This window comes from Sipha flava, unplaced genomic scaffold (genome assembly GCF_003268045.1).
Source record: "Sipha flava isolate LNK unplaced genomic scaffold, YSA_version1 43_pilon_pilon, whole genome shotgun sequence".
NCBI classification, from domain to species: domain Eukaryota; kingdom Metazoa; phylum Arthropoda; class Insecta; order Hemiptera; family Aphididae; genus Sipha; species Sipha flava.
Window position 1 is genome coordinate 898,040 of NW_020273171.1, and position 24,983 is coordinate 923,022.

The following is a 24,983-nucleotide window of genomic DNA, read 5'->3' on the forward strand; positions in this document are numbered from 1 at the left end:
TATATTAATAGTATTAATATTTTTAATTTTGTACGTATTTACGTACTGAGTACACGTTTGGGTCACTATAAGTACCCTGGATAGTTATATTAGAGGAACAATGTTAATTGTAATGCTAAATTCACGTCAATACGTTTGTCAGTTGATTATGCGGTTGAAAATTCTTTAGTGATTAGTGATCATTCCACACCATGGTTGTATCCGTTCCACACTGATATCATATTTGCATCACGGTCACGGTTGTTGTAGTTATAATAAACTTTTTATTATATCATGGTTGTACACACCACTACACGAAACAATTTATGTGTTGACATTATAGTACCATATGATGCTGATATTTGGAACCATTTATTAATCTCAGCTTCAATTAATCTGTAAATGAATGCCAAGTCGTATCAGTACTACAATACTATGTCAAATGTATTAAAGAACTAACTTTCAATATTCGTCAATCAACATTTATTACTTTGCTTGCGTATTTATTATAACGTCATGTACATATCACCGTACTATATATTTTTAACCTGTATATATTTTTTCATGGTCGAATTCCTGTTGTATAATTTAGATAGAGGAGTAGTTGTCAATGAGTAGAAAGTTACTCAACCACATTTTTTATAGATCCTTACCGATTTGTTGATGTTATCATCAACTTGTTATCGTCTGACTATTATTGGTGGAAAATTATTGTTTACTTCTTTTTTCAAATTCAATGTATTTATATGCTTATATACAAAAAAGAAAATAACAATTGTAGACATTATTAGTTCAATTATTAACATGCATGTCTGTTACGTTTAAATTTATACACAACATTAGTCTTTCTTTAATATTTTTCAACTTCCATCTAGTATAATTTGGTTTCATTTGACATGAAGTGTTTAAATACAGTACTGTAATATTATTGTTGTGAACGCCTTTTTTTAATCGGAAATTCATAATGTCGGATAATGCGGAAGATCAAGTAAGACTGAATTGTTGTAAATTAATATTAATAATTGTATTCAGTTTTTAATATTTTTGTATATTATTTATGTTTAATGTAGTATTAGATGCATTATTAAATATGTCGGTTAACAAATTTCAAATTGATTGTAAAATACATTTTCTGGATTAACAAATTAAATTAATTTGAATTTCATATTTCGTGAAATAGAGCAATAGAAATGTATTTATAATGTTTTGTTTTTGGAAAATACACTACATAGTCTACTAATATTAGTTATTACAGAAAAATAATAAAAATGGTACTAAAGACCTATTAATCAATGTCATCTACTTTTTATAAACATTTAAGCATTGATCTAACTAACTTTTATTTGGCACCTTCATAAGATACATATATCATAATATCTGTAACTATAGTGCTTATTAATTATTTTATTACTTTAGTTATGGTTAATAAAATTAAATATTAAATTAGTTTTTTCTATTATTGTTTTACTTTTAAATTATTTATGAATGTTATAGAACCCTAGAGATGCCGGAAATATGTGTTTGGAATTGGCTTTGGAAGGTGAAAGACTATGTAAAGCAGGGGATTGTCGTTCAGGAGTGGCATTCTTCCAAGCAGCTGTTCAAGCAGGAACTAATGATTTACGTACTTTAAGCGCTATATACAGCCAATTAGGCAATGCTTATTTTTATTTAGCAGATTATCCAAAGGCTTTACATTTTCATAAACTTGATTTGGCTTTAGCAAGGTAATTATATTTTTGTAACTATATTATTATTTATAAAAAATATATTAAATATACTGTCAGAATTTTTAATAAATATTTAGTGTGTACTCTTAATACTGTATAATTACATTCTATTATTTGATTGATTTTTTTTTTTTTAATTCAAATTTAGAACATTGGGAGATAAGCCAGGTGAAGCTAAGTCCAGTGGTAATTTAGGAAATACATTGAAAGTTATGGGAAATTTTGATGAAGCTATGATTTGTTGTAAACGTCATTTAGAAATCGCAAGAGAATTGGGAGATAAAGTAATTTTGTTTATTTTGTACTGTGAATATTTGTATATTAAATACTAATTAATAATAAATACATAATTAACTAAGTTTATAAAAATGTAAATCTAGTTTTTAAAATGCTTTTTTAATGATTAAAATAGTTGAGTGAAGGACGTGCTTTATATAATTTGGGAAATGTATACCATGCCAAGGGTAAACATATAGGAAGAGTAGGACAGCAAGATCCAGGAGAATTTCCAGAAGAAGTAAAAGTTTGCATTGAACAGGCTGTTAAATACTATGAGTAAGTTTATTTTATTTATATATATTTTAATTTATATCCTATTAACTAAAACATTGTAAATGCATTCCATATTTATTATTTTTTTTTTCTTATTACAAAGCTAAATTAATGTTCTGCTATTCTTAACAAAAATAATACAATGAATAATATTTTATAGAGAAAATTTAAAATTAATGAAAGAGCTCAATGATCGTGCAGCTGTTGGTCGAGCTTGTGGTAATTTAGGAAATACCTACTATCTGTTAGGTAACTTTAAAGAAGCCATTCAGTATCATGAAGAAGTAATAGTTTATAATTTTTTTTTTTTTTTTTATTGCTATACGGAACATTGAAATTTAGCTTAAATATTATCTTTATTATATTTAGAGGTTAAAAATTGCTCGAGAATTTGGTGATAAGTCAGCTGAGCGTAGAGCAAACAGTAATCTAGGAAATTCTCATGTTTTTCTTGGTGAATTTGAAGAAGCTGCTGATCATTATAAGTAAAATAATATATATATAAATTTAAATTAAACTTTATTAAGTTATTATGATTAAATTAGGAGAACTTTAATCCTTGCTCAAGAGTTGGAAGATCGAGCAGTTGAAGCACAAGCATGTTATAGTCTTGGGAACACATATACATTATTGAGAGATTATAATACTGCTGTTGATTATCATTTAAGACATTTAGATATAGCACAAAAACTACATGATAGAATTGGTGAAGGTAAAATATTTTTCTTAATATAAAGACCAAAAAATATTTTATTATTCAACATGTTTTATTTTTGATGAAAACCTTAATAACTTATTCAATTCCATTAAAATATAATTATTTGATACCATTGCATTATTATTAAATACAAGTATTACATGTGTTGTACATGTATTGTACATGTGTTTAAGGTAGAACAAAAACATTTTTAACATTTGGAGTTTAATATATAACTACCACGTAATTTCTACTACCATTTTAATGTAATTTTTAAATTGTTATGTTCAAAGTTTTAACTAATAGATTGTATTTAATTTCTATATTGTCTTGAAAAATATATTTGTTCAGAATTAACATTTATAATATTTGTATTTACAGGAAGAGCATGCTGGAGTTTGGGAAATGTAAATCTGGCTCTAGGAAATCATGAAAAAGCATTATATTTTGCTTCTAAACATTTGGAAATATCTAAAGAAGTAAACATTAATTATTGGAGTATAAATTATATTTTGATTGCATTTTTAATTAAATTTAGATTGGCGATACAGTAGGTCAAGCAACGGCACAAATAAACATAGTAGATATTAAAAAATCATTGGGTATGTCAAATGGTCAACTTTCACCAGACAGCAAAGAACTATTGGATACTATTTCTAATACACAGCCATCACCTCAGTTACGACGTTATCGGGTGAGACGTCAAAGCATGGAACAGCTTGATTTACTTAAGGTAGTGTGTGCATGTTTGTGTTTAGTTTTGCCCTTCATTGTTTTATGTAATTATAATACATTAATTCATTTTTACTGTGTTCAGTTAAAAGTAAAACACCCAATCATTTTTGGCTAACGGTAATCATTTTAATCAAGTTAATGTGTAGTAAACAAATTGCTGCAAATATCATTCTGCTTTTTTTAAGTTGTATTAATGTATTTTATTTGACATATTATTTGTTAATAATTATAGTTGACTCCAGATAATAAAGGTAAAGCACCAATCTCTAATGACAAGATTTATCAGTCTACTTCTTCAGGTTCTAAAAAGGTATATATTATATATTTTTATATTTATCATAACATCTATTCATTGTTTGATTTTTAAATAGTCTGAAAAAACTGAAGATGATCCATTCTTTGATTTATTATCACGGTTCCAAGCAGGACGTATGGATGATCAACGTTGTACTCTTGGTTCAACAAGAAATTTAGAAGATAAAGAAAATCTGAACTCAAACAAATTAGTTTCCCAAATCGGTAAACCTATTCAACTATTTTATATAATCTAAGCTATTAATCAGTATTATTTTTATTTTCTAAAAGTAGTTTTAACCTAATTTACTGTCACCATTGTTTTTATATTTATTTTTATTAAAAATTTTAACAACAGAAATTAAAATATTTTGATTTGATTTCACATGTACTATGTTCAAAAATATTTTTGCGTTTGTTTTATTACATTTTTCTTGCAATTCACCGTTTTACATGAAAATAATTTTAATAATTTACCACATAATTTATTTATATGAATTGTGACATTAAAAATTTAGTTTCATTTGTAAGTTAACACTTATGAATCAAATCATATAAATAATTTCTGTACGAATTGTATGTGCCAAAATTTATTACATTTTTAATTTGATTTGTAATTTAGTTTTACTAGCATCATAAATAATTTGAAAATTAAATCAACTTTGACATTATTTTTGTACTGCAGTAGGTCATGCTGAAAGTCAAGATGATTTGTTGGATATGATAGCTGGTATGCAGAGTAAGAGGATGGATGAACAAAGAGTAGAATTGGAGCAACTTCCTGGCATTGCAAAACCTGACATTGAACAACAGCCTGATGATAATTTCTTAGAAATGTTAATGCGATGTCAAGGAGAACGACTGGAAGATCAGCGTAGTGAACTACCTGTATCTAACATTAGTAGTGATGGAGAATCACAACGTACACCAAACCGAGGACCAACTGTACCAGATGAAGATTTTTTTACTTTAATTATGCGTCTTCAGTCGGGTCGTATGGAAGATCAACGAGCAAGTGTGCCAATGCCAAAACGAAATTAATGTACACTAAATTATGAAGTATTATCAGTCTGGTTAAGTTAATATTTTCATGTCTATATTTACAGTTTTTTTTTCTTTAACTATAAGGAAGTTATAATTTTATAATTTATATCTTTTTAGTATTACTTATTTTTAACTATATAAACAATTTATATAAATTGAATGTTCATTGTATTTTTCCACTATTACAATTATCTTTTTAATTGACTGCTTGATCATAATTATAATTATTATTATTATCATTTTATAATTAAAATTATAAATTATTATTTATTTATTATTATTTTAATAATATAGATTTAATATATACAGTACATGTATATATATATATATATATATATTTATATATTACACATATTAACTTATAAGCATTTATTACACATAGATAATTTGTGGATTATAAGTTAGTACTAATACTTAATATTTCCAATACTGTAGTAATATTATTATTGATTACATGTATATTTAATTTTATGCCATATTAGTTTAACCGAAGCATAGCATTTAGATAAGTGATTCAAGTATTTAATATTATTATTATGTATTTACATATACGTTGATTATTTAATTCAAAATAAGATTTTATGTTATACAAAACAAAAAATTATTCTGATATTTAAGTTAAGCATAATAAAGTTTAGTTTTTCAAATGTGTATGTATTATTCTAAATTTGACCATAACAAAATACAACAATTTATGATTCAATGGTTGATCAATATAAAGTATTTTTTACATATATATATATCTTGAATTGGAACAAAATTCTTGTTGGATGAATATTGTTCATTTGATAATTGACTTTAGTCCATGTGAATATTTATTGTACCACATATATCCAGTTGCAATGGCTAAACCATACCTGTAGTAATTAACAATAAAATAATATAACTATAGACATAGGTATTATTGTTTAATAATTTATAAATAGTTTTTTAATTAACTTTAAATTTAAATTATTTATAATTCAATAATAAACAAAAAAGAAAAGTATGAATGGCATAAAACAAATTTCTCTTACCAAGTAATGATGTATGATACATGTTCATTTCTTATGGAAATATTTGTTTGGCCTCCAATTGGTCCACCAGGAATACTAGATTCAGCAACAGCATCAATCAAAATAGGTTCACTATTAACTAATTTGGACATTGCGTCTAAATCTCTAGAATAGCAAAAAATTTATTTAACCATATATGATAACAAATAATAACTCTATTCAGATACAGAATAGATCAAACTAAATTATTATTAAAAGTTATAAGATGGATAAAGAAAGCTTTTTATTTGTAAGTAAACATCTTAAAATACCAATTATTAGTATCATAAATAAAATATTTTTCTTGTTTCAACATAATGAACATATTTTTTTTTTTTTTTTTAACGGGCCTTTAGCAACTTAGATGTATGTACAGTGCATCTTTAATTGGGAGGTATGAAATAGTAAAAACTATGACTATGTACTTAGACCCAAATGCCTCATTCTGCTAGCCTTCTTAAAGATTTGAAATAAAAATAATTAATTTACCTATAAGACCAGAATTGAGAGTTTGCCACATTTTTAGATACAAATTGTGGCCTAGGTTCTGTTAGACGAACAATACCATCTAATTCAATTTCACCGACAACTTGACCAGATATTCGTGATGCAGGATCTTTATTTTTCATGGATACCCAACCACGATTCACTAAAATTGTTAAACTAAAAATAATAATTATTTATATGTGAAAAATAGAAGAAAAATATATTCTTACGGTCTATCAGATAGTTTAAATGGTGTAATGACATAATAACCACTTGTTGTAGATCCAGATGTAGAAAACAATCCATTACCACTGTCAGATCCACCATTAGATATACAGGACCTAGGACCTAGATATAACTCCTTTGAATGATCAAATTCACCAACAACTCTAACTCTACGATATTCAAGATTTTTAAGTTCATCTTCGCTAAAAAAAATTAACAAGGAAAATAATTATTAATTGGTTTTCTAACAAAATTGTTGTCATCAAATTTTGAATTAACTTTTCTGGAAAATTTATTGCAGGATATTGAGTTTGAGTTTTAAGTTCTTCAATAAGATTTTCTTTCCAATATTTTCGCTTTACTTGCCATGTACCCAATCCAAGTGCAGAGATCGGTATTACCTTGAAATTAAGCATAGATCACATTTTTTATCCAATAATAAAAGATGAATAATAAATAGTTTTCAACCTTACTAGCAAAATCCATCCAATATCTGTATTATTATTTTTCCTTCTAAATTTACTTAATTCAATTGATTTAGTTGTCATACTGAAATTTTTTGTCAAACCTGATACCTATGGTAAACATTAAAAAATAAAATAAAATTAATATTCATAAAATATATTTTAAAAATGTTGAAATCAATCACATAGAATTTAAATAAATTGTACAATATAACAGACATCAGGGTAATAGGAATTTGTATTTTGTTTCATTTATGCATTATTAATTTATTATAGTTAAATTATTAGTATAAGTTATAGTTAGTATTGTTATTAAAGTGCTTGAATATTATAGATAGCAAAATAGTCAAGCACAATCCATAAGTTGATAACTAATAAGTCGATCTTAAGCAATTTTTCAGAATTTGTGTTCTATACATTTATAGTAATTGCTTACAGCTGATATGTTCTTGAGAACAATTTTTATTATAATTGAAACTTTTATTGTTGTTTTCTAAAATTTATTTGAAGAAAAAAAAATAATATCTCGATCCATTTTTAATTTTAAGTGTTCAGTCAACTTTGTTATACACCAAAGAAAATAATATAAATACAGTAGGCATTTTCTAGCTTAACTACATTAATAAATGCTTACACAATAACAAAATCTGCTTTGAATGGGACATTTGTAGAAAATATGTTACTAGTTAAGAGAACAGAGCATAATTGGTGAAACTTTTGGTATCTAATTTTTGTATCAGCATTATGAGACGGCAAATGTACAGCAAATGCAGTTGGATTGTGTAGTAAAAAAAAAAAAAAGTTAAGAAATAATAGAAAAGAAGATAAAAAATGAAAATAATGATTAATAAATGTATTCAAACATTGAGTTTGAACAAAAGTAAGTTAAAGAACTTATAATTTTTCAAAATTTAGACTTATAACATAATTATATTGTTTCAATAGTTATTATTTAAACTAATTAAACATAAAATAATTCATTGTTGAAGTATAAAAAAAATATCCATAGGTTATTATATCATAATTACATGTACTAAACTAAATGTATATATTTTTTTTATTAATATTTTGTGACAGAAAGACAGTTTAATAAATAAAATAGAACTAAAAATCGTTGACATAATTATTAATTACAAATGTTACCTAGAGTTTATATTGGAAAATAGTTTAGCTTTAATTTATTGTGATTAGAAAATGTAAATTTAATCATTAAATAATTTGTTAAATTAAAATGTATAAATAATTTACTATGGCCCAATATTGCACAATAACTATTATATTGATTTTAACTATTATTTTAATACTTACATATAATTTGGAAGAAATAACATTTTGTTTAAATAAGTAATTCGAAAACAATTTTCCGAAGATCATTTTAACACTTATTATTCGAAACGTAAAGGATTCAATTCACAAAACAATGTATTTACTTGTTAAATAAATTTCTGTTTTGTTGGGTCTGTACGACTGAACCAAATTTTTTCAATGATAACTATGGAGGTACCTATCACGAATTAAGAAATAAATATATATGTGTGAGTATTCATGGCATATACATATTATGTCTATGATTCATGGTAATAATTAAAATATTTTGATTATATTCGTATTCTGTGATAATATTACAGATATCGTAGAAGTCGTTAACACTGTTATCACCGAACTACGATAAAATTGATTTATTCAAATAATATAAATAATACTTATATGATTTTAGTTGTTAGTAAACATATTTAAACTGTTGAATTTTAAATTTATGAAACACGAAAAAAAAAATTTAAAAAGAATATTAAACTTTATGATTTTGAAATGGAAAAATATGAAAAAGGTAACAGTTTAATTTTAAAAATGTTTAATGGAACATCTTTTTAATTTTCAGATCTTATAAAATTGTATGTTTATTAATATTATAAGATATAAGATATGTCTTAAACCGTGATTAATAAAAATTATTCCCATTTTTGTTTTATTCACTATTAATTTGAATTATCGATTTATATTGAAATGTTTAAAATGTTTATATTGTAGATGAGTTATCGAAAATTGAACATGATTTAAAAAAAATTAATGCTAAAATTATAAAACTTCAAAAACATAAAGCAGAGTTATTAGAGCGTAAAGAGAAGTTGAAAGAATTGTCTTTTCAAAAACAAACTAATTATATTAGTGATCAAAATAAATGGAATCATACAGGTTTAAAAATTTGATTAAATTTATTTAATTATATTTTATTTCATTGTACATTTTATTTTATTGAAGTTAATGGTACGAATAATTAATTTTTAGATTTTCCTTGGCAGAAAAATGTACAAAAAACTCTCAAAACTGTTTTCCAGTTAGATACATTTCGTTCGCAGCAGTTAGCAGCTATAAACATTACATTATCCAAACATGATGCTATACTTATCATGCCAACTGGTGGAGGAAAATCTCTTTGCTACCAGTTACCTGCTTTAATTGATCAAGGTACTATTATTTTCTAACATGGATTGAATTTGCATATTTTTTATGTACAAAATGTTCATTTTACTTATATAAAGTATACACTACCTTGATTTACGATCAGAATAGGTTTTCGAGTATGATCATTTTTTGTTTTTAAATATTTATGACTAGAACAATGATTAAAGGTCAAGTGTATTCTTTTAATTTTTATTGTAATTGTTTGAAATATTTTTCAGGATTCACTCTTGTTATATCTCCCATGGTGTCACTTATGGAAGATCAGATAATTCAAATGCAAAAATTGAACGTTAATGCTCAAATGATAAGCTCCTATTCATCAAAAGAGGAAACAAAGTTATTATTTCAAGTACCATTACATTTTTTCTAATTAATTAATATTGTTATTATAGTTAATAATATTTTTTATATTAAATTAATGAAGAAAATATGAAAAAATGTATTTTTATATTTAGATGATGATTGATATTAAATCGGGCTTAAAACTTGTATATTGCACTCCAGAAAGAATAGCTAAAAGTAAAACGTTTATGAATAAATTACAAAAAGCATATAGTCTTAGATTATTATCAAGAATAGCAATAGATGAAGTACATTGTTGTACTACATGGGGCCATGATTTCAGACCTGGTTAGACCTGTTTTTAGCACGAATCACTATTTTTTTTATTATTATTATTATATTAAAAATTGTATTTTAGACTATACACATTTAACCATATTTAAACCCATGTTTCCCGATGTTCCTATTTTGGGTCTTACAGCAACTGCTTCTTCAAAAGTTATTGTTGACACACAAAAACTATTACAAATACAAGGATGTGCTTTACTGAAAGCATCATTCAATAGACCTAACTTATATTACGAAGTAAGCAAATAATTAATTATGAGTTATTTTAATAATTTGATTAAAATAATTATTAGGTTAGATGGAAGCCTGATGGAAAGAAATGTGTAGATGAATTAGCATCATTACTTAAAAATAAGTTCAAAAATCAGTCAGGAATTATTTACACAACATCTATAAAAGATTGTGAAAGTTTGCGAAATGATTTAAAGTAAGATACCTAGGTATAGAATTATAGTGTTCAATATTCAATGTTTTAGGATATAAGCTAGATATCAGTTTTTTTAGAATTTTTTTTAAATTACAGAAATAGCAGTAATTTTTGTAGATTTTTAATGTTAAAGATACCATCTATCAAATATTTTGGAAGATAAAGTTAATTGTGATTTTTATAAAAATAGTAGAATTTAAGTATCTATATAAAAATAAAAACTGCTTCTTTACCAATTTAATAAACAATATCAAAATAGTTTAACTGGATTTTGATAATTTTTTCATTAATATTTGATGAAAAAAATATGTATTCATCTGTTAACTATTATATTATTATATTTAAATTAAATCTATCATACTTAGAGAACATGGGTGTGAAGTTGGTGCTTATCATGCTCAATTAGAAGGAACATTAAGATCTAAAGTTCATAAAAAGTGGCTAGATGGTAAATATCAAGCAGTTGTAGCTACTATTGCTTTTGGACTTGGTATTGATAAACCTAATGTGAGATTTGTTATACATCACACATTATCAAAATCAATTGAAAATTTTTACCAGGTAAGAATTGAAATAAATCTATTTTATAATAAAATAATGTTTAAGTATTTTAATTCAGTAAAATAATTTTTCTAAGTATAAATAATAGAAAGTTGGTTTATATCTTTTACTGATGTAAATAGATCTGTAGTTATTAATTAATTTTGTATGATGTACTTGTTTGATAGCAGTGAGCCATAAAAAAAAACAAATTTTCAAATTAAAATTAATATTTTTATTCCTTTAATTATTTATCAAAATAACTTTGATTTCTTCATAATTGAAAAATTTCTATTTTATGATAAATTTTTAGAACATTTTAAAGTGCAGAAATTAAAAACCCAATAATTGGTTTAATAGTTATAGGCTATTACTAATGTAAAATTTGAAAAGAAGAAATGTGTATATTATTAGATATAATAGCTTTAGCAATAAATTAGTACAAATTAGATAATTCCTAGTGTTGTGTGCCGTCGTTCAATCGTAACGATGGTTAAGTTTTTTAGAGTAATACTCCAAAATAAAATACTCAAATATATTTTAACTGTTTATTTTAAGAATTTTTCTAAGTATAAAAACATTAATTAAGAAATGATCTGGCGTGAAGGTGCTTGCGACTGTACATGTAAACCACATCTGCATATTGGTCTGTTCCCAACCCCCTTATATACTTAGGTCTCGTGGGAATTGGCCTCGCATTTCTATGTAATACATTATTTCCAATTACTGTTACTACCTGGAGGTGTTAAATTGTAATTAAAATGGTTGACCTCGGTAATATTACTATTCGAACATTTCTCATATTTTGTTATGCGCTTTTATTAATTGCTTTTTTATAATTCTTTGAAATGTAGTCTGACAGCTCATATTCGTGTTACCCTCGGTTCTTAATCATTCCTTTCTCTTCATACGAATACGAATATTATATTAATAATAATCATTTACCGATTTCTATTATTTTTAATCTACGTGATCCCATCCATGTATTATGAGTCGTAAGGACCTACATTTATGTATGTCCGCAACACTAGTCATATTGATTGATATGTTTACTTAATATATTTATCTCTACTTATTAAATATTGTTAAATATTTATTTTATTAATGTATAGGAAAGTGGACGTGCTGGGCGAGATGGTAAACCTTCTACATGCTTATTATATTATAAATTAAGTGATGTGTTTAAATTAAGCACTATGGTATTTACTACACAAACTGGATTACCTAATTTGTATTCTATTATAAAATATTGTTTAAATGTAAAAGAGTAAGTTTAAAAAGTGGTATACATAAGCATGCCTAAAAAAAACTTCAGAAGTCCTGCCTTCAATATTCGAGTGAATTTAAATAGTATTCAAAAAATGTGATTTATATAATAAATTAAAATGTAATTTATAAAAAAAAAACTTCACCAACTTCTTTTAGGCTTGCTTCTGTATATAATAATAACTAACAATGTAATATATTTATATATGTGTTTGTATAATTTGTTATTATTAAACATAGATGCAGACGGAAATTAATTGCATCTCATTTTGATGAGTCATGGGAATCGACTGATTGCAATGCAATGTGTGATAATTGTTCTAATCCAAAAACTGTGAAACCAATTTGTATAAATCAATATTGCACTGATATATATAAAATACTGAATGCTTCCATAGAATATGATACTAAATTTACTGGTAATTATTTTTACTAGGAATTTTTTGTATGTTGTTTGAAATTGAGTTATTTATTATTAATAGCTCAAATGCTATTGGACACTTGGTATGGTAAAGGTAACAAAAAAGTGTTGCTGTCTGATGTTCAATCTCCGGTATTTTCAAGATTTCGAGCTGAAATGATTCTTAGTGAACTTATTGTACAAGGATATTTGGCAGAAGATTTTCATTATACACCTTATTCTACTATTTCTTACATAAAAAAAGGTAATTATTACAGGTAACTGAAGGTAATTAATAACTAGAGCTCGGATGTTAATAATCAATAATTTATTAAAATATGTAAATATATACCTAAAAATATATGAAATATACTTATTTTTCAATAACTATTTATAAAAAAGGGGTTAATATTTAAAAAAAATAATAATAAAATACTCTTTTGAATATGTATTTTTAAAATTAAATTATATTTAGTATAAGTACTTTAAGTATCAGGATTATACTCTAAAACAATTACTTTGTTGATATTTCAAATTTGAAAGACTCAATGATCTGACTATGTTTTTATATATGGATTTGATTGCTCTATATCCAAAGAGTTTGTAGTCAAACATCCGAACTTTATTAATATATTTTCATAACATAATCGTTAATAATGATAAGTGTATTTTTAATAGGTCCAAATCATTTTAAAGTAACTAATGAAAACAAAATTATCATGGAAATGTCCTCAGAACAGACTGATGAACCAGTTTTGAAAAAGTTTAGATCAAAATAATTGACTTTATAGTATTATGTTAACAATAATATTTGAATTTTAAAATAAATGCATTTTTATAATAAGTTGTTTTTTGATTTTATATTAGATAAACATTGGGTTTGTAGTACATTCATTTTAAGTTGATAGTAATTCATAATTTTTTATCAAACTTGGTTCAACATTTTAATAGATAAATTTTTAGTTATTTTTTATGAACTTTAACTTTTATAACTTTTATATACTTAAATAGTATAACTGTGCATAAAAAACATGCTAAAAGTAAGAATAAAAATAAAATAAAAATAGTTATTGGTTCAAAGTTTTGTTTCACAGTCTAGGAATGTACATACCATACATTTGAAAATAAGTTTTAAAAAATTAACAAAATTAGATCCAACCTAAATTAAAAATATGAAATTAATTGAAAATTACTAACTTATAAAATCTTAGGGCTGCTATAAATTATAGATTTTATGAATTTCATTTGGAAGTATGAATTATATTTTTGTTGTCTCAAATAAACTGTAATGTTTTTAATATATTGCTTGTACATGCAATGCTTGTAATTTAGGTTTCATCTAGAAAAATATTAAGTGATGTAAGTTGTATTCATACGCGACCATTCTACATTTATGATCGGTGAATGTTTTTAGTTTGTCTATATAATACACCTTATACATAAGAAATCAGAAGATCAATAGCTAGTTTCATTAACCGACGATAATTGATGAAAACGTAAATAAAATAAAATATAGAAACAAAAAATAGACACAGACTAAACCAGGAGCAACGAAATCATTTTGTACCAGGCTCCGATTTAAGAAAATTTAAAGAGGACCCTGTTAAAGTCCAGATTGATTTATGGATGAGATACAGCAGGTATAGGTACAACATACAATATGGAATTGGACTCTTGTATGGATTTAACAAAACCGTCATTATAATATTTTATTTTTTTTTTAATACTTATTTTGCAATTTGGGACACCGGGTCAGCTAATAAGATTACAAAGAAAAAATAAAATTGAAAAGTTAACAATTACATTATGTCAAAAAATAAAAATTATAAAACACTTAAAATTCTTTTAATATTCACTAAAAAATCACAATAAAAATTACAATTTCAGATTTCTTATTATGATACCTACTTATTATATTTCATTTAATTTTTACTTATTCTAAATTAAGTTTTATTTTTATTGTAGTAGGTACTTTATGGTACACGATATTTTTTGTTTGATTATTTGGTGCGTAAACAAACAAACAGATGGTTTTCCAACACGGGAACAGGCAACATACCATACATACTAACCATGCGAGAAACATGGGATTTTTAGAATAATACCATAAACATTTAATGACTATCCCTGGAATTTTTTTATAGTCATAGCGAAATCAGGCCGTACTGGAAACTGTAGTCGTTTAAACTCGAATGGTAGGTACGTCAGTCGAAATCATTGGGATTCGGGTAATCAAATCGTCTTCTCCTTTTCGCCAGGAATGTCATCTAAAATTTTGAAATTTAATTTATATAAATTAGTGTTTTTGGCATCCAGTATAGCTCGTTTGCTCAACCAGTCATGGAATAAGTAATTTTGAGCAACATTTGGAAACAATTTTTGAATGAGTTCAGCTTTTGATTGCGTTAACTAACAAAAACTCTATGGAAAGATGATGCAGCCAGTTAGTAGGTACATCTATAGGAAATTTGCCATTAACAATATCAATGAGTTGTTTAAAGAATATGTTTTCAGATTAATCATTTTGCATCATGACACGCATATTCTTGCTTAAATGTAATATCTTGAGAGGTTTCAACAAATCGGAGGACTTTAAACATGCATTTAGTTCATCAGCTTGCGTTGAACGTGAAACCACTAGCAATGTTTGGCGAAAATCTCCCGATAATAAAACCATTGCGCTACCAAATTGGTTTTGATTGTTCCGTAAATGTTTTAAAATTCTATCTAAAGCTTCTAAAGATTTTTTATGAGCCATCGTGCATTCATCCCACACTATTAGTTTGTAAAACCTTTGCCATTGCCGAATTTTTGGAAATGTTGCAGGTTAGAATTTCGTTGTTTTGCATATTTAATGGCAATTTTAGAGCTGAATGGGCTATTCGACCGCCTTCAAGCAAAGTTGCTGCAATGCCTGACGAAGTAAGAGCTAGAGTAATTTCATTTTTTGAGCGAATAGTTGCCAATATTAAAGTAATTAAAAAAGTTTTTCCTGTACCACCAGGAGCGTCCAAAAAGTAAATTCCTTCAATTCCATCATGTATTACTTTAGAGTATCAAATACATACTTTAGTTCTTCGTTCAATAGTGGAAGACTTTTTTTAATCGATTCTTTTAAAGTATTGAGATCTTACGTCTTTTCACGTTGTAACTCTTGATGAAAAGCATTGTGCATTGGGCGTGACCATCCCAAATTGACATAATAGCTTAAACTCAAGTCACCACGTCTTTATAATATTTCCATACTGTAAAATGAGAATGAGGGGGTTTGATCCCCTAAATTTCCCTACCCATGTTAATGGCCCTAAGTCTATTTATATTATTTTTACATACCGAAAATGTATTTATTTATAAAATAAATAGGTACAGTATATGTTTTACGTTTATAAGATATTATTCAGAAAAGTTGAATAATGAAATACAAATAAACAATATTATGTGTCAAATACCTGAAAATTTAATATTTATTTTTAAATTTATATTTTATCTATTTATGTACACGGTTTTAATCAGAAAGACTGTTCACACAGTCATAAGAAATTTCTTATAAAAAATGTTTACTTGTTGGTAAGTTATTTGAAAGTGGTAATTTTACGATTTTCCTAACAGTTTTCTAAATAATTGAAAAAGCTGACACATAGATATACCATACCAATTTTCGACAATCTATTTTTTAGTTTTAACATAGGAAACTCCAAAAATATTAATCATAGGAACATGAAATGTTTACTGAATGCTTATATTACCGTTTTCTATATATGGTAACATTTAAGAAATATTATTTTTAAGCTTATTATAAGTTATACTGTTCATTAGTAAAAAAAACTAGTATTAGTAGTCAAATTTTTAAGAAGAATTTTGTAGTTAGAAAAATTTGACTTCATATAAATCGTATCTGCAACACACACGAAAATAACGAGAAAAATGTCGATATTGTAATAAAATTAGTGACAACACTGTGTTCCCCTTAGCTCGTTATCAGCCTAAACTGAGTGTCCATTCTGATTTAATCTATTCTGTGGTATAACAGCTGTCGCGTCTGTTCATGTTTATTTTCAGGTTCCCAAACATGAAAATATAAATTATATAGTGAGGATGATAATGAAATATTTATGATGAAGCACCGAAAGTTGAAGACAATGATTGTTGTCAAAGTTTTAATACTTTTGTTTTAACTTTACGGTATTGTTAACAACGTATTTTCTATTTATTTGCATATGTTTTATTATTAATCATTAAACATGTTAAGACCTAAAATTTTATCTCAAGTTCTGAGTCAAGCTAATACTAATGGTGTTGAAAACACAATGTGAGTTGTATTTAATTTATTTTTATACTAAATATCATTATTTTAAACTTTTAAGAAAACTTTGTAAACTCTTATATTTTTTTCATATACCATGTGTTATTAATATATAGGTTCTATTTTCTATACAATCTTATTTTAAATAAAATCATTATGTCACATACTTTTAAAATACTCTAAACTTAATACTATTTTGTTGTATAATTATTAGGTTATTGACTCATGAAGGTTGCTTATTAGCATTTAGTGGTTATGGGGATAGAGATTCAAGCATTACAGCTATTATTGCAGCAAATTTATGGAATACATATCAAAAAAATGGCTTAGCAACATTAAAAGAAGATCAATTACAACTGGTTCTTATGGATTGCACGGTAGGAAAAATAAAAAAAATCACCAAAAATCCGACTGATGTAAAATAATTTATATTATGAATGAATATTAAGCTTAGTTCCATACTACTAAATCTTTTATTTTTTTGTATTTGTATCGCATAGTTACAAATAATAATTTTATGGTATTTTGTAACATTATAGTATGATTCTAAAATTATAATATTTCAAGCTTCCCAACTATTTATTAATTGAAAAACATTTTGAAATTATTGTACTATCAATATTTTTTTACTTGTTTATAATCTATTAGTCTTTTTATACATTTTTTTATTTAATATTACAGGAAGGCAGAGTGGCAATTAAGCAAGTTGCTAATATCTTATTGTGCTTATATGCAAATCGTTCTGTAGAATTTGGTTTACTCAAAGAAAAAATTACAGCCTTATCTACATATTTGGATGGTCCTCTCAGACAAATTGCTGCATCATAATATGTATATTTCTATAATTCATCGTTTATAGAATTTATGCTTTTATATAAACTATTGTTCTATGTTTTATAATAAATAATAAATAAAAATATAAATTTAATATAATATATTTTATTCTTAGAAAATTAATTTAAATAATTCTTATTTTTTCACAACTTGTATAACATCTTCATCATGCATAATATGCTGTAAACCCACTCTTTGAGGAGAATATTTTGTACTAGTACCCTAAAAAATTTTATATTCCATTATTTTTATGAAACATTTTTGATGTGAATACAAATACATACCCAAACCAAAGCATATTTAAATTGTTCTGTTAAAGTGCGATGAATTGAATGGCAAACATGTTCTACAGAAACACCTTTCCTTAAAATTAAACAATCATCAAAATCTGGAGGTTGTCCTGGTTTCTTAGTGTACACTCGGATCAATGATAAATATTGCCATAATACTTCCAATAAATAGTCAAGATTTAATTTCATATTACAACTAAAATAAAAATACACATTTGTTATCAGTATATTATAATATAATATAATCGGAAATCACTTTCAATACCTCACTACAACACTATTGGGCTGCCTAGCAATTCGATCTACCTCTTCAATAGATATTTGATCAATTTTGTTGTAAACATACATACATGGTAAGTAAACACGATTTGCAGATATAACATCAATAAGTTCATCAGGTGTACAATCTTCTCGAAATAGTACTTCTGCATTGAATATTTTGTATTCATGTAAAATTACTTGAACAAGTTTTTCATCAATTCTAGATAAAGGGCATGTAGCGTTGAATGCCAATCCGCCACCTTTTTTAATCTATGTAAAAAATAACAGATCTATAAGATATTAACAACTAAACATTATATAGATCTTACCTTGAAGTAAATATTCGGCTTTCGTTTGTTTAAACGAATTCCTACACTTTCAAGTTCTTTTTCTAATAATTGACGTTGAATGTCTTGCTTTGTAGCATCCAACATCATCAATACTAAATCTGCAGTCCTAGCAACTGCAATAACCTATGATAACAGATTAAGTTTATTTTCAAATTAAAAAATTAATATAAGTTTTTTTTTGCTTTAGTTAAAAACATTACAGCAAAGCAATTAAATAAACAAAAATAAAAGTAATAAAAAAATTTATAGAAGAAATTAAAATTAATTATATTAAGTAACCAGCAAAATAAATTAAATTAATAATGGAATGGAGCAAGAGTTATACCGGAACAGTGGTATCATTTCAGTTTTGATAGGGGAACAAAATTTTTGACCAGCCCATACTAGCGGAGGAAATTTGGAGTTCACTCACACGTTTTTATATATTATATTATTATACAGCTTAAATTTTTGCAAAATATAATTTTGTATTTTATAAACATTACCTAAACAAGGTTAACTTAACCTAACGTAATCCTAAATTAATCTAAGCTGTAAGCGGATACCTTCTATTTTTCATTTTTAAAAATATATCTACTGCATCATCTAAACTGATTTTTGCAGCAATATCACTTTTTAACCAACAAATCATTTCCCATTACTAAACGTATATAGGTTTTAATTAATTTAAGGGAAAAAAAATATTCATTGGAAGCAGTTGTTACAGGCAAAGTTAAAAAAATATTTATAATTTGATCAGTTTCAATAAAAGCTTCAGGAAGTTCATTTAAAATTTTAGAAATAGAAAAAAGATTATGTATTCCATCATCTCGTTCTTTATTAGAATAATTTAAGTTAATTATGTTAATTAATTTAAGTGTTCTGCAGATAAGGATTCAGTTTGAAGTATTATACTATCAATTTTAAAATTACTATAATGATTAAAGAAAAACAATAGATAGGGACTTTTGAAATTAAAATAATCAGGATTAGAAGATAAGAAGATATTACAAGTAAAAATGATTTCGTTATTGGAATTATTGAAATGATAGTTAAGTTCATTCAAAAATCTAATATTCTTGTAAAAAGCTCATGTGTCTATTTATAGTTTATACCAAATTGGCAATAAATAATTATCTAGTACGCAGTATTTTCAAAATTATAAAAATACGCTTGATTTTTTACAAATAACGGCTTATGGCTAAACGATAACGACCGGCCCTTTAGGATGCTTTTTAATCAGACAGGGGCAAATGCACACCTTGTCCCCCCAAGTTGAATAGGAGATTGGTATTAGGAGTTATATAAACAAAAGGAGATGTTGGCTAGGAAGGTGAGTATATAAGTAAGTTATTTTTAAATTGTTAGGAATTATCAACCTGTCTTCCTCGTCCTTTTCCTTGAGATGCACCTTCAATGATACCAGGTAAATCCAACAACTGAATATTAGCATCCTTGTATTCAATTACACCAGGGATACAAGTTAATGTTGTAAATTCATAAGAAGCTGCTTCACTTTCAGTATGTGTTAATGTACTCAAAAGTGTTGACTATAAAATAAAATATATACTTTAATTATTTTATGCCAGGAACATTTCAGAAGAAGTTCATAATATATAAAAATATTTACATTTATAATTTTTATTTTATAACTTTTTTTGGCTTCTCAATTAGACAATTAAATTATTTTGGTAGTTATTATTATTGAAATATGTAATCAGTTTTTACTTTTTTTTTTTTATTGAAATTTATTAATAATAAAATAATTAATTAATAAAAAATAATGAATGGTTAATACTCGTAAATAAATATATAAATAAATAAACAAGTTGCTTATTTATAGAAATAAATAAATAAAATCTTAGTCTGAAATATTATCTTTATAAAGTATTACCGATTTCAATGTAAAATTTGATAAACAGTAGCAATTTTATTTACTTTGTATAAACCTAATGATGAATTTTTAATTTGAAACCAGTCATACATTACAAATATAATAATACTCCAGGCTAAGCTTTAATTTATTTAAATACTTATTTATTAATACTGTATAAGGAGTTTAAATAAACAAAATCTTTTTTGACACAGAACTATTTCTATTATTATAATATATAGTAAATTATATATGTATGAAAAGTTAAATATTGTTTTAAATTTATAAATATACTTACATTATTCTTTGTAATAACTATTATTTACCTTAATGGTATAGTTTTGAAAAAATTCTAATTTATACATACTTTACCAACAGATGGAAAACCAATCAATGCTACCCTAGCATCACCAGACTTCAAAACATCAAATCCTTCTCCTTTTTCTTGTTTTTTAGATGGTTCCAATAGTGTAGCACGGTACTTAGCTAATTTGGCTTTTAACAAACCCAAGTGATACTCAGTAGCTAAAAATTAAATGGGAATTGTGTTATAATAAAAATTGAATATTTGATGAAATAAATAATTTCTTCAATAAATACAAATTTCGTCAAGGGAAAATAATATTATGGTTTACCTTTATTTTTTTGTGTTCTTGATATTTCTTTTTCGATTTCCGAGATTTTTTCGAGAATACCCATGGTTTAATAAACTCATCAACAGAGAGTATAACCAGAAATATCGACTATTCTCAACTGAATAAAAAAAAATTAATGTATATTTAATTATCGAACCCTAACCTCATCTGCTGTGAAGACTTCAAGACTGCAGACGTTTTTAAATAATCATATCAGAGCTTTCGATGATAAAACTACATTTTATCAATAGATAGTGTTAGATTCCTGATAATAAATATAATCTATAACTCAATAGGATATATATTTATAACATAGACATAATATAATATATTATGTCTATGATTTATAACGATTTAGAGTACTGAGTAGATCTTTACATCTTGGTGCTTATATATCCGAAGCATTGTTTATTGATGTATATATTTACAACTAATAGGCCCATTTTAATATGTTTTATCATAGCTATGAATCTGAAACCAATGAACCTGAGCAGTGTTAGGGACGTTGTGATACTACTGATACTAATAAAGTATCGATACTTTTATTTTGATACAAGTACTTTTTGTATCAATACCATAATTTCGATACTTTACTCATATCGATAAAAAAAATACTTGTATCGAATGAATATTATATTATGAATATTAATCATTTACTAACCAACATATTGGTTTAAAAATCAAAAGTACTCGAATGGTCGAATGGTATCGTACAACAATTTTTTTCTAGTAAAATAGTTTGCGCGCCTGGTGGGGGATTTGTTTACATAGATCAGTCATCGCACTATAGTCTATACTCTATACCAAGGGCCGGGAACCTTTTCGTGTTAAAGAGCAATATTTCAAAAAATTACAAAACTATGATATCCAGGGAGCCGCACAGGTTTGAACAACCTTTTTTTTTTTAATTGTGGCGTATAATTTATTACTTTATTAGTAAATATGATTAGAATAAAGATAATATTATTATTTCATTGAGAAATTGGTAGGCAATAAAAAGTAAACCTAGTAATTCTTCATGAACACCCGTAGACGAAACATACCGTCCCATTAAAGTGAGTTGCGCGGATGTTCTTAACGGCACATGATTCATCACAAGCTAAGGAAAATACAGGTGATGACTTCAGATTGGAAAACTGTTGTTCTGTGATATTTTCAGACATTCTAACAGCTCTATCACGAACAGTAATTGCCGACAACGGAATATCCTTTATTTTATTGATTATTTTTGTTTTATTTTTGAATTCAGAAAACAGATGTTCTGACATACCAGTAAAACATTTTTTAATATATTCCCCAACAATTAACGGTTTTCCAGATTTCATGATTTCGTGAGATACAACAAAACTAGCTGCAGTCAAATTAGACGCTGACTGCAACCAGTTATTAAATTTAGATGTCGATTGTTGAGATTTACGAATCAACTCGGCCATTGCTGTTTTTCTTTTATTTTCCGCTGGGTACGTCTTACCAAAAGAATCGTGTTTAGATAAAAAGTGACTTTCAATATTCGATTTTTTATCGTTTTTGAAGTTTTCGTCACAAATGAGACATTTTAGTTGTCCCATGGTGTTCTGGACAAATGCATAAGTATCAGTCCACTCACTTCTGAATCCTCTATTTTCCTCTTCAATTTTACGTTTTTTGTTTGTAGACATCTTGGAGTTTATAGAAATACCTCTATTGGAAAAATAGCACAAGAAAAAAATACCGAACAACGTCGCACTGATTGAATTGATCTAACGAGAACCGTGCTCACCAACGTCTAATATAATTTTGTATCTACTGCAGTGGTTCTCAAACTGTGGTACTTGTACCCCTTGGGGGTATTTGAGATTTTTAAAGGGCATGAGTTTGGCTAACAAACCTTTAAATTTAAATTATTTACGCGGAAAAGGTTGTTCAAGTTTAAAAGTAAATATAGAAACAAGTTAAATGTTGACGATAATTCAAGGTTGTATTTAACTGAATTAGAACCAAATATTGATCAACTGTGCCTACAGAAACTAGTTAACCCTTCTCAGTAATTTTGCAAGTAAGCTCTTTTTGTTTTTACCATTTTTTGTGTATAGGTTTTTAATAAAATTAAATTGTAATAAAGTTTTTGAATTTTTTTATATTTAATTTAGTTTTCCTAACTAAGAAAGGTACCCAAAAAAGTTTATTGAGAAATTCAGGATTAATATCACTATAATAACGCAGGTATAATATAATTTACATTTTACGGATCTCGATAGATTGATATATATCCAAAGAGCCGCAGGTTCCTGACCTATACCATTATATAGTTATTTCCACGGATCAGAAACCACAGTCCACAATACAATATCAATAGGTTTCCTCTTTGGAACGATTATTCATATTGGTCGTCTTTATATTTTACTTTTATCATTATTTTAATTCGATTCGATACGACGATACGACAAAGTAAAAAGATTAATACTTTTCTTCAGGGCTCGAATTGGGGGGGGGCGCAGGAGGGCGGAGCTCCTCTATTTTTTTTTTTTTTGCGTACCCTAACTATATTTTTTCACCGGAACGGGGGGACGCCACGTTCATCCTAATTGATGTCCAAAATAATTTTTATGTGAATTTCAATTTACGTCAATTTGAAAACGAATTTTACGATTTATAATATTAAAACTGTTTGCATAATTAAAGATTATATGGTGGTTATGATAAGGGACAACGTTATCATTTCTGATGAAATATAAATAGCAATGTCTGTGAATTTGGTGTATTATATTTACTTTTCTATGTACAGTTTGTTATTAATATTGACGATCGGCGATATCGTCATTTCGGAAAAAAATAAATGCCCACACCACATTTAATCTTCTAAGGCCGTAGCCTTCACTAAAGAGTAAAAATAAAAAAAATAAAAACCAAATATATGATTATATCATTCGATTCATGAGACTGCCTGATCGCCTACAATTATGTTAATTATTATTTTATTTTTATTTTCTATTGTATCCTACATGTAGGATGTTGGTATTGCTATCAAAATATATTATATTTGGAATTTAAATATTATGTTAGCTGAAAAGTGGCATTCAAAATATATGTAAGGTTGGCGGAGGGGGGGGGGGGGGTCAGAGACAAAACCCCCCATATGTCTGTGTTAAATAATTGCGCACATGGAACGCAGTTTTCAAATTGTTGGACTGAGCTCCTCTACTTAATTTTTCCCAATTCGAGCACTGCTTTTTTTTCGATACTTACTCATATCCACGGTATTGGAAGATATATTTTAAGACCATGCTCATATCGGTCCTTTTCTTTCGATACTTTATTCGTTTCGATATTTTACTCATATCGGTATTTTCATTTGATTTGATACCAAGTAAAAGTATCGATGCTTATCTTTCGATACCACGTCCCTAAGCAGTGTATTAAATTTATTCTGTGGGTGTACTATTTGATAAGAAAACCAGTGGATTCCAAAATATATTACTTAGAAGAACAGTTATTGCTTATCATAAATTTATG

General features: G+C 26.1%; 7 protein-coding genes across 11 annotated transcripts; 4 read left to right on the forward strand and 3 right to left on the reverse strand.

Annotated features, from left to right (window-relative positions):
• Positions 1-153: 153 nt before the first annotated feature.
• LOC112689292 (G-protein-signaling modulator 2) lies at positions 154-5,240 on the forward strand. 3 transcript variants are annotated; one of them, XM_025562932.1, is made up of 12 exons: positions 154-967; positions 1,474-1,706; positions 1,858-1,993; positions 2,122-2,264; positions 2,422-2,545; positions 2,631-2,746; positions 2,807-2,973; positions 3,340-3,437; positions 3,497-3,691; positions 3,926-4,003; positions 4,065-4,212; positions 4,676-5,240. In XM_025562932.1, the coding sequence occupies exons 1-12, from the start codon at positions 944-946 to the stop codon at positions 5,026-5,028; spliced, it is 1,815 nt and encodes a 604-aa protein (XP_025418717.1). In that variant the 5' UTR covers positions 154-943; the 3' UTR covers positions 5,029-5,240. The 3 variants fall into 3 exon arrangements, with proteins under 3 accessions (XP_025418717.1, XP_025418716.1, XP_025418718.1); XM_025562931.1 differs by having other exon boundaries at positions 156-967; positions 4,673-5,240; XM_025562933.1 differs by having other exon boundaries at positions 156-967; positions 3,497-3,652; positions 4,673-5,240.
• Positions 5,241-5,729: 489 nt separating this feature from the next.
• LOC112689296 (surfeit locus protein 1) lies at positions 5,730-8,788 on the reverse strand. 2 transcript variants are annotated; one of them, XM_025562938.1, is made up of 7 exons: positions 8,549-8,788; positions 7,250-7,351; positions 7,056-7,177; positions 6,782-6,979; positions 6,555-6,728; positions 6,048-6,191; positions 5,730-5,888 (listed from the first exon to the last, which is right to left on the reverse strand). In XM_025562938.1, the coding sequence occupies exons 1-7, from the start codon at positions 8,612-8,614 to the stop codon at positions 5,813-5,815; spliced, it is 882 nt and encodes a 293-aa protein (XP_025418723.1). In that variant the 5' UTR covers positions 8,615-8,788; the 3' UTR covers positions 5,730-5,812. The 2 variants fall into 2 exon arrangements, with proteins under 2 accessions (XP_025418723.1, XP_025418724.1); XM_025562939.1 differs by lacking the exon at positions 8,549-8,788 and having other exon boundaries at positions 7,245-7,345.
• LOC112689395 (ATP-dependent DNA helicase Q1-like) lies at positions 8,735-13,810 on the forward strand. The gene is made up of 13 exons (XM_025563088.1): positions 8,735-8,740; positions 8,958-8,959; positions 9,273-9,433; positions 9,527-9,706; positions 9,922-10,052; positions 10,159-10,333; positions 10,404-10,570; positions 10,627-10,760; positions 11,126-11,321; positions 12,413-12,567; positions 12,807-12,985; positions 13,049-13,231; positions 13,645-13,810. Exons 1-13 carry the CDS (start codon positions 8,735-8,737, stop codon positions 13,743-13,745), a joined length of 1,770 nt encoding a protein of 589 aa, XP_025418873.1. The 3' UTR covers positions 13,746-13,810.
• Positions 13,811-15,228: 1,418 nt separating this feature from the next.
• On the forward strand, positions 15,229-16,037 carry LOC112689372. 2 transcript variants are annotated; one of them, XM_025563062.1, is made up of 2 exons: positions 15,229-15,672; positions 15,793-16,037. In XM_025563062.1, the coding sequence occupies exons 1-2, from the start codon at positions 15,565-15,567 to the stop codon at positions 15,985-15,987; spliced, it is 303 nt and encodes a 100-aa protein (XP_025418847.1). In that variant the 5' UTR covers positions 15,229-15,564; the 3' UTR covers positions 15,988-16,037. The 2 variants fall into 2 exon arrangements, with proteins under 2 accessions (XP_025418847.1, XP_025418846.1); XM_025563061.1 differs by having other exon boundaries at positions 15,229-15,417; positions 15,481-16,037.
• A 967-nt stretch (positions 16,038-17,004) lies between these two features.
• LOC112689373 (ragulator complex protein LAMTOR2) lies at positions 17,005-18,145 on the forward strand. Its single transcript, XM_025563063.1, has 3 exons — positions 17,005-17,275; positions 17,484-17,646; positions 17,951-18,145. Exons 1-3 carry the CDS (start codon positions 17,208-17,210, stop codon positions 18,095-18,097), a joined length of 378 nt encoding a protein of 125 aa, XP_025418848.1. The 5' UTR covers positions 17,005-17,207; the 3' UTR covers positions 18,098-18,145.
• Positions 18,146-18,188: 43 nt separating this feature from the next.
• Positions 18,189-21,731, reverse strand: LOC112689374 (developmentally-regulated GTP-binding protein 2). The gene is made up of 7 exons (XM_025563064.1): positions 21,492-21,731; positions 21,224-21,381; positions 20,363-20,533; positions 18,984-19,127; positions 18,659-18,924; positions 18,388-18,589; positions 18,189-18,325 (listed from the first exon to the last, which is right to left on the reverse strand). Exons 1-7 carry the CDS (start codon positions 21,553-21,555, stop codon positions 18,239-18,241), a joined length of 1,092 nt encoding a protein of 363 aa, XP_025418849.1. The 5' UTR covers positions 21,556-21,731; the 3' UTR covers positions 18,189-18,238.
• Positions 21,732-22,507: 776 nt separating this feature from the next.
• On the reverse strand, positions 22,508-23,149 carry LOC112689396. The gene has a single exon (XM_025563089.1). The coding sequence runs from the start codon at positions 23,147-23,149 to the stop codon at positions 22,508-22,510; it is 642 nt and encodes a 213-aa protein (XP_025418874.1).
• Between the last annotated feature and the right edge of the window lie 1,834 nt (positions 23,150-24,983).

What these genes read in the sequence shown, in the direction of transcription:
- LOC112689292 (XM_025562931.1), top strand. Translation starts at nt 944, where the DNA reads ATGTCGGATAATGCGGAAGATCAA. An exon ending in CAAGAGAATTGGGAGATAAA is followed by an intron (nt 1,994 to 2,121) that starts GTAATTTTGTTT and finishes TGATTAAAATAG; the next exon opens with TTGAGTGAAGGACGTGCTTT. An exon ending in CAGGCTGTTAAATACTATGA is followed by an intron (nt 2,265 to 2,421) that starts GTAAGTTTATTT and finishes AATATTTTATAG; the next exon opens with AGAAAATTTAAAATTAATGA.
- LOC112689296 (XM_025562938.1), bottom strand. Translation starts at nt 8,614, where the DNA reads ATGATCTTCGGAAAATTGTTTTCGAATTACTTATTTAAACAAAATGTT. An exon ending in ATATTGGATGGATTTTGCTA is followed by an intron (nt 7,178 to 7,249) that starts GTAAGGTTGAAA and finishes CTTAATTTCAAG; the next exon opens with GTAATACCGATCTCTGCACT. An exon ending in GCAATAAATTTTCCAGAAAA is followed by an intron (nt 6,980 to 7,055) that starts GTTAATTCAAAA and finishes AATTTTTTTTAG; the next exon opens with CGAAGATGAACTTAAAAATC.
- LOC112689374 (XM_025563064.1), bottom strand. Translation starts at nt 21,555, where the DNA reads ATGGGTATTCTCGAAAAAATCTCGGAAATCGAAAAAGAAATATCAAGA. An exon ending in GTTTTCCATCTGTTGGTAAA is followed by an intron (nt 20,534 to 21,223) that starts GTATGTATAAAT and finishes TTTATTTTATAG; the next exon opens with TCAACACTTTTGAGTACATT. An exon ending in GAAAAGGACGAGGAAGACAG is followed by an intron (nt 19,128 to 20,362) that starts GTTGATAATTCC and finishes CTGTTATCATAG; the next exon opens with GTTATTGCAGTTGCTAGGAC.
- LOC112689395 (XM_025563088.1), top strand. An exon ending in AAATAAATGGAATCATACAG is followed by an intron (nt 9,434 to 9,526) that starts GTTTAAAAATTT and finishes ATTAATTTTTAG; the next exon opens with ATTTTCCTTGGCAGAAAAAT. An exon ending in GGGCCATGATTTCAGACCTG is followed by an intron (nt 10,334 to 10,403) that starts GTTAGACCTGTT and finishes ATTGTATTTTAG; the next exon opens with ACTATACACATTTAACCATA.
- LOC112689396 (XM_025563089.1), bottom strand. Translation starts at nt 23,149, where the DNA reads ATGTCTACAAACAAAAAACGTAAAATTGAAGAGGAAAATAGAGGATTC.
- LOC112689372 (XM_025563061.1), top strand. Translation starts at nt 15,565, where the DNA reads ATGCATTTAGTTCATCAGCTTGCGTTGAACGTGAAACCACTAGCAATG.
- LOC112689373 (XM_025563063.1), top strand. Translation starts at nt 17,208, where the DNA reads ATGTTAAGACCTAAAATTTTATCTCAAGTTCTGAGTCAAGCTAATACT. An exon ending in AATGGTGTTGAAAACACAAT is followed by an intron (nt 17,276 to 17,483) that starts GTGAGTTGTATT and finishes TATAATTATTAG; the next exon opens with GTTATTGACTCATGAAGGTT. An exon ending in TGGTTCTTATGGATTGCACG is followed by an intron (nt 17,647 to 17,950) that starts GTAGGAAAAATA and finishes TTAATATTACAG; the next exon opens with GAAGGCAGAGTGGCAATTAA.